Raw genomic sequence first — 12,076 nt, forward strand, 5'->3', positions numbered from 1 at the left:
AGTGATGCAGGGGGGGACGGGGGGGTTCTCTGGATATGGCAACACCCCAGGGATTGCTTTACCCCGTTTGCCCCAACCAAATTGGGAAATAAAGTGCAAATCCCTGCCTGGTTTCACAAGGCACCGAGGAAGGAAAAAGGAGGGGGGGAGGGAAGGATTTAGGGGCAGAGCTCCAGCTAATTTGGGTGGGAATGGCAGGGCTAAATCCCCCCCCCCAGGTTTCATACAAATCCCTGCCTGGTTTCACAAGGCACCGAGGAAGGAAAAAGGAGGGGGGGAGGGAAGGATTTAGGGGCAGAGCTCCAGCTAATTTGGGTGGGAATGGCAGGGCTAAATCCCCCCCCCAGGTTTCATAAACGGCTGGCGCCGAGCGTGGCACCGCTGGGCGAGCTGACAGATGCACCTGGAGGTTTTATTAGGCTATAGATCCCTTAATCTGGGTGCTTGCAGGATAAGCTGGTGCCTGAGGTCCTGCCAAATCCCCTGGGATCAGCAGGTTTTCTATCCGCAGCCTCCAGAGGTCACTTCAAACCCGGCTCCATCCTCGGGGGGGAAGCCAAAATAATCCACCCTGTCTCACACCCATGGGTGCTGGACACCCTCGGTGGGCTGTGGGGGATGCTGGGGGGTTAAACCAGCCTCATCCGTGACTCCCTGCTCTCTTTGCGTGGTTGCCATCACCCAGGAAAGGTTGCCCAAACCTCTGGCGTGCATGGCTTTGCCTTCTTCCAGCAGCCCTGGCCCATCTTCCAGTTAATTTGGGGAAATTTTAGCTCCTCACAGCCACCCTGGCAGAGGTCGGGACATCCAGCCAGGATTTAAATGCCAAAAATATCCTGTCCCCCTCCTCTCCCAGGGAATGCCACCCTCTACAGAAAGTCCCCCGTGCTGTGGTGTGACCTGTGTCACCGTAGGATATGTTTAGGGGATGGCTGGGGGGAGGAAACTCTCTTTGGTGCCTTTTATTTGGAGGTAGCAGAAAAAAAAAAAAGAAAACAAAACAAAACAACAAAAAACCAAACCCTGTTCTTCCTCTCTTTTAAGAGATTTTGATCGCGAGGAGGAAATGGTCACCTGGCGTTCACAGAATCACATGGGGTTGGAAGGGACACAGCCACCCTGGCAGAGGTCGGGACATCCAGCCAGGATTTAAATGCCAAAAATATCCTGTCCCCCTCCTCTCCCAGGGAATGCCACCCTCTACAGAAAGTCCCCCGTGCTGTGGTGTGACCTGTGTCACCGTAGGATATGTTTAGGGGATGGCTGGGGGGAGGAAACTCTCTTTGGTGCCTTTTATTTGGAGGTAGCAGAAAAAAAAAGAAAAAAAACCAAACCAACAACAAAAAAAAAACCTGTTCTTCCTCTCTTGGAAGAGATTTCGATCTTGAGGAGGAAATGGTCACCTGGCGTTCACAGACCCCTCCTCTCCCAGGGAATGCCACCCTCTACAGAAAGTCCCCCGTGCTGTGGTGTGACCTGTGTCACCGTAGGATATGTTTAGGGGATGGCTGGGGGGAGGAAACTCTCTTTGGTGCCTTTTATTTGGAGGTAGCAGAAAAAAAAAGAAAAAAAACCAAACCAACAACAAAAAAATTCCCAACTCTCCAGCCTGCCCAGGTTCCCCCGGAGCGTGTTCATCACATGCTTTTTTTCCATGTGTTTCATCCGGAGCATGTTCATCACATGCTTTTTTTCCATGTGTTTTGCATGACTGCAACCATCAACGTGTGCATGGGTGGGAAAGTGTGAAAAAAAACCTGTATTTTGGGGGGCTGGTAGGATTGTCTCCTGGTTCACACCCCCGTGGTCCCACACCCCGTGCCCACAGCGCTCTCCTCTCCTCTCTTCCAGGGCAAGAAGTACGTGCTGGTGCTGGTGGACCCCGATGCTCCCAGCAGAGCCAACCCCAGGAACCGCTTCTGGAGGCACTGGTTGGTCACCGACATCCCGGTGAGTCCCCCCAGTATTCTACTGGGGTCCCAGCAGCGGGGGGGTTCCCCAAGAACCGGGGTGGATGCCCTTGGCCTTCTTGGCCACCAGGGCCCATTGCTGTCTCATGGGCATCCTGTTGTCCACCAGGACTCCCAGGTCTTTCTCCTCAGAGCAGCTCTCCAGCAGGTCACCCCCAACCTGTCCTGGTGCAGGGGGTTATTCCTCCCCAGCTGCAGCACCCTACACTTGCCCTGGTTGAACCTCCTCATGTTCTTCTCTGCCCAACTCTCCAGCCTGTCCAGGTTCATCCGGAGCATGTTCATCACATGCTTTTTTTCCATGTGTTTTGCATGACTGCAACCATCAACGTGTGCATGGGTGGGAAAGTGTGAAAAAAAACCTGTATTTTGGGGGGCTGGTAGGATTGTCTCCTGGTTCACACCCCCGTGGTCCCACACCCCGTGCCCACAGCGCTCTCCTCTCCTCTCTTCCAGGGCAAGAAGTACGTGCTGGTGCTGGTGGACCCCGATGCTCCCAGCAGAGCCAACCCCAGGAACCGCTTCTGGAGGCACTGGTTGGTCACCGACATCCCGGTGAGTCCCCCCAGTATTCTACTGGGGTCCCAGCAGCGGGGGGGTTCCCCAAGAACCGGGGTCCATGGGGTGTTCCCACCCTGGAGGGTTGGGATCCCACATCTCTCCGGGTTACGGCGGCGTCTGGGTGAAATCCTGAAGGATGAGGGTTTGTGAGAGAAATGGAAATGGTGCTGGGCGTGTAGGTAGGGGAGCGCTTCCTCAGGCTATATAGAGCCGAGCTGGGCCAAAAATATTACTGGCTTGTGTATTTTTTTGGTGTTTTTTTTTTTCCTTCGTCTTTTTTTTTTTTTTTTTTTTCCCTAAAGAAACGCTGAAAAAAAAAAAAATCCCTCCCCGCTTTGAAAACTCCCAACCACCAGTTTTCTCTGCAGAGACAAATGGTTGTTTCAAACATCTCGTGCTGCTCTTTATTTGGGTTTTTTCTTTTTTTTTTTTTGGTTAAAAAAGCGGTTTTGGTGAAAATCTCGCCGGTGTCAAATTTTCCTTTTCTTTTTTTTTTTTTTTTTTAATTTTTATTTTTGGTGAAAATCTCGCCGGTGCCAAATTTCTTGTCTGGTGTGTGAAAAGCGTTTCCGGGCTGGGGAAGCAAAAAAAGGGAGGAAAATAGTTTTGGGTTGAATTCTTGGGGACAGGGGACAGACAGACGGACGAGCCCTTACTCTGCAGTGGGGCATCACTCCCCACCTCTCCCAGTACATCACTGGTTTGCTTCCAGAAAGATTTTAGGAAATCAGTGCCTTCCTCTCCTCCTCGCTTTTATCTTTTAAAAAGATAGGTGTTTCAGCCCTGAATCAATCTAACTAATAATCTTAGTACTAAAGTCTAATTAAGATATCAATTAATTTGCAGCGTGCATTTAACAAGAAATATCTCGTCATTCTCCTCTATTATTCTCTGAAATTACTGTTAAGGGCTTTTTGTACAGATACCTTAATTAGACTTTTTATTGTTAATGGGAATATTGAGCAAATTAAAATTGGATATTAATACTTTCCATGAATTTCATAATTGGCTGAAAAATATAAAGCATTCAGAATAATTGCAGAGATTTGTGCACAGGGCCTTTTTTTTTTTCTTTTTTTTTTTTTTTAATCCTTCACACAAACCCTTCTGCATTTCTAACAACAGGGTCCTGAAAGTCTCTCATTAATTTTAATATTTACTAAACGCAAAGGAGCCCAAGCTCTTGTTTTCCCTTCTGTACACAGATCCTTCTGAGGCATTCAGTATTGCTAATTATTGTGGTTTTCTTTTCTTTTTTTTTTTTTCTTTTTTTTTTTTCCTTCTTTGAGTATAAGATCATTTAAGCAAAGAAGAGAAATGTGGGGTTAAAACCACTTCCCCGGCGCAAATGGAAGGTAGTTTTTCCCTGGTATTTGGGCAATTCAATTTGTGGTATTAAAGGTCAGAAAGCTCCTCGCCAGGCCATGCGGGGCTGGGGGGAAAGGGGATTTTGGGGAAGGAAAAGGGCTTTTCCATGTCTAATTGCTGCGTCTCTGCCAGGGATGGGGCTGACCCAACCCCTACTATTCCTTAAGCTTTCTCAGAGTGAGAGAAATATATTTATCTACGTATCTGAGCAGGGAGTTGGACGTGATGATCCTTATGGGTCCCTTCCAACTTGAGCTATTCTATGGTTCCATGATATATTCTATACAAAATACATGTAGCGACATAATATATATCATATAAATATATCTATATAATGATGTGATCTATATCACCCATATATCTAGCTAATATGTGTGTATATATAGATATATCTCATATTATATGCGTATAAATCTCCGTGGCACTATGAGACACCACCAAACCCATCGTCATCCTCGCAGGGCACCGGGACAAACCCAGCTTGCCCCAGCCCATTGTGTGGATGGGGGGTGTCCCACGATCCCCCCACCCCCACCACCACCCTGGGGGGGGCTGCAGCCAGAGCTTTCCCAAAACCCCAGCCCCAAATCTCTTCTGCGAAGCCGGCGGCTCCCCGGGCTCAGCCACATGGTGTCTCGTTGAAATGCAGATCGTTGGGGGGTATATGGAAGTCTTGGCTCCAAGGAGCTTCAGCTGACAGGCTTATTTGCACACTGGCTCTAAAATAACCGTGTAGGCTTTACATGACACCTTCTGTTGCTTTGGTGCAGAGAGGGGCTTTCAAGTGCCTTTCTCCTGGAGGGACTGGGGTGGCCGGCACGATGGATGGGTGGGTTTCGTTGCCCTGGCATCACCCCAGCATCATCCTTCCCAGCGTTGCCCCACCATCACCTTGGCATCCCCTCAGCATCTCCTCAGCATTGCCCCAGCATCACCCCAGCATCATCTCAGCATTGCCCCAGCATCTCCTTGGCATCATCCCAGCATCTCCTCAGCATTGCCCCAGCATCACCCCAGCATCATCCCAGCATCTCCCCAGCATTGCCCCAGCATCTCCCCAGTTTCATCCCAGCATCTCCCCGGCATTGCCCCAGCATCTCCCCACCATCTCTCCAGCATCTCCCCAGCATCTCTCCAGCATTGCCCCAGTGTCACCCCAGTTTCATCCCAGCATCTCCCTGGCATTGCCCTAGCATCTCTCCAGCATCTCCCCATCATCTCCCCAGTATCTCTGCAGCATCTCCCCAGCATCTCTCCAGCATCTCTCCAGCATCTCCCCATCGTCTCTCCAGGTCACTCCAGTTTCATCCCAGCATCTCCCCAGTATTGCCCTAGCATGTCTCCAGCATCTCCCCATCATCTCTCCAGCATTGCCCCAGCATCTCCCCAGTTTCATCCCAGCATCTCCCCGGCATTGCCCTAGCGTCTCTCCAGCATCTCCCCATCATCTCTTCAGCATTGCCCCAGCATCACCCCAGTTTCATCCCAGCATCTCCCCATCATCTCTCCAGCATTGCCCCAGCGTCACTCCAGTTTCATCCCAGCATCTCCCCAGTATTGCCCTAGCATGTCTCCAGCATCTCCCCATCATCTCTCCAGCATTGCCCCAGCATCTCCCCAGTTTCATCCCAGCATCTCCCTGGCATTGCCCCAGCATCTCCCCACCATCTCTCCAGCATCTCCCCAGCATCTCCCCACCATCTCTCCAGCATCTCCCCACCATCTCTCCAGCATTGCCCCAGTGTCACCCCAGTTTCATCCCAGCATCTCCCCGGCATTGCCCTAGCATCTCTCCAGCATCTCCCCATCATCTCCCCAGTATCTCTGCAGCATCTCCCCAGCATCTCTCCAGCATCTCTCCAGCATCTTCATCCTGTCTCTCCAGCATTGCCCCAGCATGTCCCCAACATCTTCTTGGCATCATCCCAGCATCGCCCAGCGTCTCCCCAGCATCATCCCAGCATCACTTTAGCATCACCCTGGCATCATCCTGGCATCTCCTTAGAATTACCCCAGCATCCCTTTGGCATCACCCTGGCATCACCCCGGCATCATCCCAGCATCATCCCAGCATCTCCTCAGAATTACCCCAGCATCACCCCAGCATCACTTTAGCATCACCCTGGCATCATCCCAGCATCTCCTCAGAATTGCCCCAGCGTCTCCCCAGCATCAATTTGGCATCACCCCGGCATCACCCCAGCATCATCCCAGCATCTCCTCAGAATTACCCCAGCATCACCCCAGCATCACTTTGGCATCACCCCAGCATCATCTCCCCAGCGTCGCTTTGCCATCCCCGGCTTTGGAAAGGGAAGCAGCTCTGGCAGCGCCGCATGCCATCGGAGGTGCTGCAGTACCTTGGCAGGCCACCAACTTTGGGATTCGGCTCTCGGAATGTGCTTTATTCCCAGGTGGGCTTTGGGGATGGAGCATCCCATCCCATCCCAGCCCCGGCGGAGCAGCTCCCGGTTCCTTATCAGCCGCTTGCTCCGCCGATTGTCAAACACGAGAGATGCTTTCACTCCCATTCAAAATAATTTAAATAAAAATGTTGCTACAAAGTGGAATAATATCTTTTGATGAATGTTTTTCAAGCCCTTTAGGTTTTCATGGTAATTTGCAGTGTAAAATTATTTAGAGATAAGAGCCAAATTAGCTCTTATAGGCGGAGGTCGATATGTCCCGTTATCCATGCAAGCAGTGTTTAAATATAATCAGCCTTTACTCTAATGCAGCATAATTGTTCATTTGAAATAGCTTTTTTTTTTTTTTTTTTTTTTTTTTTCTTACTCCATTCAATGAGTCATTAAAATATTCAAAGGATAATGCAGTGAATTGGAAATGAATTTATCACATTATCCTGTATATACTGTAGAGCATCAGGTAACCAGGCAGAGTCGGAACCAGTTTACAGCGAAATCCAGTAAACAAGGCTTTCCATTTTGTATTCAGCGGGGGGAAAAGAAAAAAAAAGAAGGGAGAAAATACTGCCCTTCAAATGGAAAGCTTTCCGTCTTTATTCCCCCTCCTTGGGGAGGAGGAAGGGGGAGGGAGAGAGCAGCAAATTTGTACTCCACTAAAGCCTCGGCTGCTTTAACTTTATTTTTATCAAAATATGTTTGTAACAGAAAGTCGTTATGGAAACCAGTTCTGCCAGCCGGGAGAAATCCTGCGCCAGGCTGGGAGGGAGTGGGACCCACTGGGGGTTGCTGCCCCCCAACCCCGACACGGCCGGGGTCCCTCCTCCAACCCCTTCCTCAGTCAAGGTGTTGGGGGAAACTGAGGCACGGAGCTGGTGGGAGCCCAGTTTGGGGTCAGATAGGGGAAATCCATCAATATGGAGTTGTCAGGAGCGCCCTTCCCCATCACCCCATCCCATTAAATGGCTTTTCTCCCCACTATGGATGCGTTGGGGTCCAGCACCCCTCCCTGGGGTTACGGTTGCTCCTAGAGTGGGATGAGGAACCCATGGGTGTGGGATGGGAGGGTTTGGGTACTGGGGGGACCACAGCATCCCCATCCCATCCCAGATGTCCCCACCACCACCAGTGGTCCCTCACCAGTGGCTCCTTCTCCCGTGGTTCCATTTCTCGGCGCGTTTCTCCTCGCCGGCTGATAAACAGGCTCCGGGTTGCAAGTGTCACCATAGAAACAGGTGCTATCTTAAGCAAACAAGGGCTTTATTAACCTTAAAATTTACGGGATTTTTTTTGTTGTTGTTGTTTGTTTGCATGATTAAAGGCTGGGGAAGGGAGCTGTGGGGTGCTGGCTGCTCACCCCCACACCCTGCCCCGGCCAACGTCCCCGTCCCCATCCCGAGGAGATACCCGACCACGTGCTCCAAAGCAAACTTTCCCCCTGTAGGGCATTTAGAGAGTCAAGCTCCTCATCCAAAACGCTCAGATTTATTAAAAATAATGGAGAGGAGCTGTTCGTTGACCGTCTGCTGTTATTTGTGCTCTTCAGCTACGGGTTGAAGCATCCTATGGACAATTTTTGTGGAGTTCATGGAATCTGGGCGTGATGGGTTCCATCCAAAATCTTGTAGGGGCAGGGGGTGATTTTTTGTGGGTTCGTTGATGCCAGTGGGGAGCAAAAAATCAAGTTATGGAAGGATAATCAGAAGGATCCCCGTTTTGGGAGATGCTGGAGTCCTGTCGCCATCCAGCATCCGTGCTCCCCGTGTCCCCAAGGTGTGACACCCTGGGATTGCCCCTTCCCACCCCACCTGGAAGGTTGGGGGACAGGGAAGATGTAATATTTCGGTGCCGTCGTATCGTTCCTCCTCTCTGGGGCTCTCTCTGCTCCACCTTTTGGTGATGAAACCGCGGGTTTGAAAGGGAGAGAACAGAGAGAATTGTTGTTTTAATTGATGACTTGGCGCCTTGGAATCGTCGCTTCCCCGGTGTGAGTTTCTGTCGCTGCTCGTTAATGAAGCCTTTATTAATAAAAGGGAAGAAAAAAAACCTAAAAAACTAAGGAAAACCAAAATAAGCATAAGAGGGTGCTGCTCGGGGGTAGTTTTCTTTGCACTTCAAGCTCCTTTGGTCCTCCAGAGGCTCCGTAGTCTCCCCAAAATGCTGGTGAGGGTCTTGGCACCCCCAGGTTTGCCAGGACCCGGTGCCAACCCCGGGGGGCACGTGTTTCTCCGAGGAGGTTTGTGAGGAACAGGTTCCCCACGAGCACTATCCCAAGCACCGTGTCAACCGCTATTATTCATGCTCGGCAAACAGATGGGGTTTAATTGCTGTCACTGTCAGGCTCTCCGCAAATATCATCTGAAAAAAAAAAAAGGGGGCTTTTTTGGCTAATTGTTTTCAAATAAAAGTTCAGAAACGCCGTATAGAAATGATAGATCAAACGTATTTTAAAGAGCAAACTGTTGATATTACCTTTAAACGCAGTCTTTAGTCAACAGCAGTTGGATCCGGGAGTGAGCGCACGAGACGATTCCACCCGAGGGCCTGTGATGCAGAAACTTATCTGCTGGTGAGATGATTCCACCAAGGGCCTGTGATGCAGAAACTTATCTGCTGGGGGGAAACCACCACCAACGTGCAAATGGTCCAAACTGGGGGAGGACAGAGCTGCTCCACTGGGGAATTTGTCAGGCAGCATCCAGGCAAAGTGCTGCCTTCCCCATGGGAAAGAGAGAAGGGAGCTCGGGGAGGGGAAAGGGCTCTTTGTACCAGGGTACCTGGTTGCACGAGGATGTGGGTCTTTGCACGAGGACGGGTTGGTGTGATTGTGTTCAAGGCCATGTTGGAGGGGGCTTTGAGCCACCAGGGCGCCTGGTTGCACGAGGACGTGGGTCTTTGCACGAGGACAGGTTGGCATGATTGTGTTCCAGGCCACGTTGGAAGGGGCTTTGAATAACCTGGTCTGGTGGGAGATGTCCCTGCCCAGGGCAGGGGACTTGGAAAGAGATCACAGAATCATAGAATGGTTCAGGTTGGAAGGAACCTTAAAAGTCTTCGAGTTCCAATCCCCAGGTGGTCTTTAAGGTCCCTTCCAACCCAAACTATTCTATGATGATGCAGTGGCCCAGGTTGCCCCGAGAAGCTGTGGCTGCTCCATCTCTGGAGGAGTTCAAGGCCAGGTTGGAGGGGGCTTGGAGCAACCTGGGCTGGTGGGAGGTGTCCCTGCCCATGGGAAGGGTTTGGAATGAGATGGTCTTCAAGGTCCCTTCCCACCCAAACCATTCTATGGTTCCACGATTGTGTATCTTTGCATAAGCACACGTGTTTGTGTAAGGCCGGTGTAGAGTCATGGAATCATCCAGGTTGGAAGGGACCTTCCAGATCATCGAGTCCAACCATCAACCCAACACTGCCCAAACCACCACTGACCCATGTCCCTCAGCACCACGTCTGCCTGGCTTTTAAATCCCTCCAGGGCAGCCTGATCCCATGTTTGACAACCCTTTCGGGGAATAATTTTTTCCTAATCTCCAACCTGAACCTCCCCTGGGGCAACTTGAGGCCATTTCCTCTTGTCCCATGGCCTGTTCCTTGGGAGAAGAGACCGACCCCCCCTGGCTACACCCTCCTTTCAGGGAGTTGGAGAGAGCCAGAAGGTCTCCCCTCAGCCTCCTTTTCTCCAGGCTGAACACCCCCAGCCTCTCCCCATAAGATTTGAGCTCCAGACCCCTCACCACGGCACGTCCCCGTCCCCAAGGTGGCCACCATGTCTCACCTCCTCCCAGCCTGTGTGAACCCTCATGCTGCTGCCTTTAATTTTTGCATTCTTGGTGCAACATCTCGAGTCTGGCAAACCTCAGGGCCAGCTCCAAGATGGGGGTTTGGGCCAGGAGTAGCCCAGGGTTGTCCTTTACCATCGTGGTCCATCAGTCCTGGGGTGCTCCATCCTTTTCCATGCTCCGTTGGGGGCCGTTTGGTCTGCAAACCGGTGGTACAAGGGGGTTAAACCCCCTGCTGCCTCCCCTCAAACCCCAGATCTCTCTCCCCACGTGAGCTGCTGCTCGGGCTTATTCTCGCCTGCCTTGTAATTAAAGCTCCCAGGTAATTATGCTCCCAAACCCCCCTGAAAAGAGCTGCCGCTGAGCGATTCCCGCTGGGACATGGCTGGAAGCTCTATGTGTCTTGGGGAACAGCCACCCCATAACCTGAGGGGACAGGGCTGTGTCGCAGGGATTGAACCCCCTTTTTCCTTGCTTTTTGGTGCTGATAGGAAAAATTGGGATGGGGGGGGGAAGCCCTGGGTACCCCAACACCTCCAGGTCGCTGCCCTCACCCCCAGAGATGCAGCACCTTCCTCTCTCCTGCACAGACGATGCTGCTCTGGGGATGACAGGCTCCGCACAGACGTGCATTATATGATTATTATCATTATATTGCCAAGGATCCATGATGAGCGAGATGATTATGACGGCTCCAAAGAGGCTCTTTGGAAGCCGGGGCTGCCGGCAGCGAGAGATGCTCCTCGTTTTTTTCCCCCCCCCCAGCCCTGTCCCGCGGATGCTCTTGGCTTTTCTCAGGCCCTGCCATCACGTAGGGATGAATTTAGGGTGAAAACGTGATGCTAAAACATTCCACAGCCAGAAAACCCTCTAGTTTGGGGGTTATTTGGGATGTTTTCACGTGTGAGACACACAGTTTGTCCTTCTGCCCCATGAAATCAGTCCCTCTGCCTTCGTCTCCGCAGGTATCGTCGTTAGGCAGAGGGGAATTGAGGTTTTTTTTTTCCCCCTCCGTGCTTCTATTTCATTTAACATGCAAAGGCTAATAATTTGTCACAATTCAATAAAGCGGAGGTTACAAACACTCTCGCTGCTGTTTATTTAAACGACGGTTTGTTAATTAGCTCCTCTTAACGAGGAGAGAATACATCAGATAAAACGTACCAAAACGGTATGGGGATATTTTGCAGATTAATTCTATTTTCCAGCTGAGATGCTCCCGGGATCCCGGCTCCATCCCAACCTGCATCCCGATGGCGTTGGGTGGCACTGGGCTGATGCTCATCGTGGGTCCAAAAAAAAGACTTTTTAACCTCTTTTCTACTGCTGGGCTCCGTCCCTCCATCCCGACCCTGTGGTTTCTGCTCACCACTTGTTTAATCTAAGGCAATTGGGGGCGGAAAATGAAAATTAGGTCAAGAATAAAGTTGTGCCAGTGCAATGAGGAGTTTGGGGCTGGTTTATCCATCACCATCAGCCAGAGCTGAGCTCTGATTCCATTTCAGAGAGGGTTTGGGTCCCATCAGCATCGTGTCCCCGCCACCCCAGGGGGGATATTTCATATATATTTAGGAAATGTGTCCGGGAATGGGATTTCTTGCAAACTCTTTGTCCCCCACGAGCATCCCGGGACCCTCGTGGTGGTGACCAGAGGAGAACGTGGGGACCGTGCGCTCGCCGGGGTCTACCTTGCGGAAGAGCTGCTAATCAATGATTAATGGGGCATGTGTGGCTGTGTGGGAGCGATTTGTGTTGGAGGAGGAGGGAACTCCTACAGCACCCCGGTCATGAATCATTTGAAAGGCAAATTTGTGCAGTTACCAAGGGAACGGAAGAAAGGAAGGGACTTCCCTTTGCCGAAATGACTCGCGCTCTGATGCGGCTGAGAAAATCGCTCCAAAAAAAAAAAAAAAAAAAAAAAAAAAGGAAAAAAAAAAATAAAAAAAAAAAAAAAAAAAAGGACCAGGGGCGGAAA

General features: G+C 50.9%; 1 protein-coding gene across 1 annotated transcript in view; it reads left to right on the forward strand.

The window, feature by feature from the left end:
• Positions 1-12,076, forward strand: part of PEBP4 (phosphatidylethanolamine binding protein 4) — a 186,945-nt gene that overhangs the window by 54,374 nt on the left and 120,495 nt on the right. The window contains exons 5-6 of the mRNA XM_014948847.1: positions 1,852-1,950; positions 2,355-2,525. Coding sequence (XP_014804333.1) covers positions 1,852-1,950; positions 2,355-2,525 — 270 coding nt within the window. The remainder of the gene's footprint in view (positions 1-1,851; positions 1,951-2,354; positions 2,526-12,076) is intronic.

This window comes from Calidris pugnax, unplaced genomic scaffold (assembly GCF_001431845.1).
Source record: "Calidris pugnax isolate Ruff unplaced genomic scaffold, ASM143184v1 scaffold6, whole genome shotgun sequence".
Taxonomy (NCBI): Eukaryota; Metazoa; Chordata; class Aves; order Charadriiformes; family Scolopacidae; genus Calidris; species Calidris pugnax.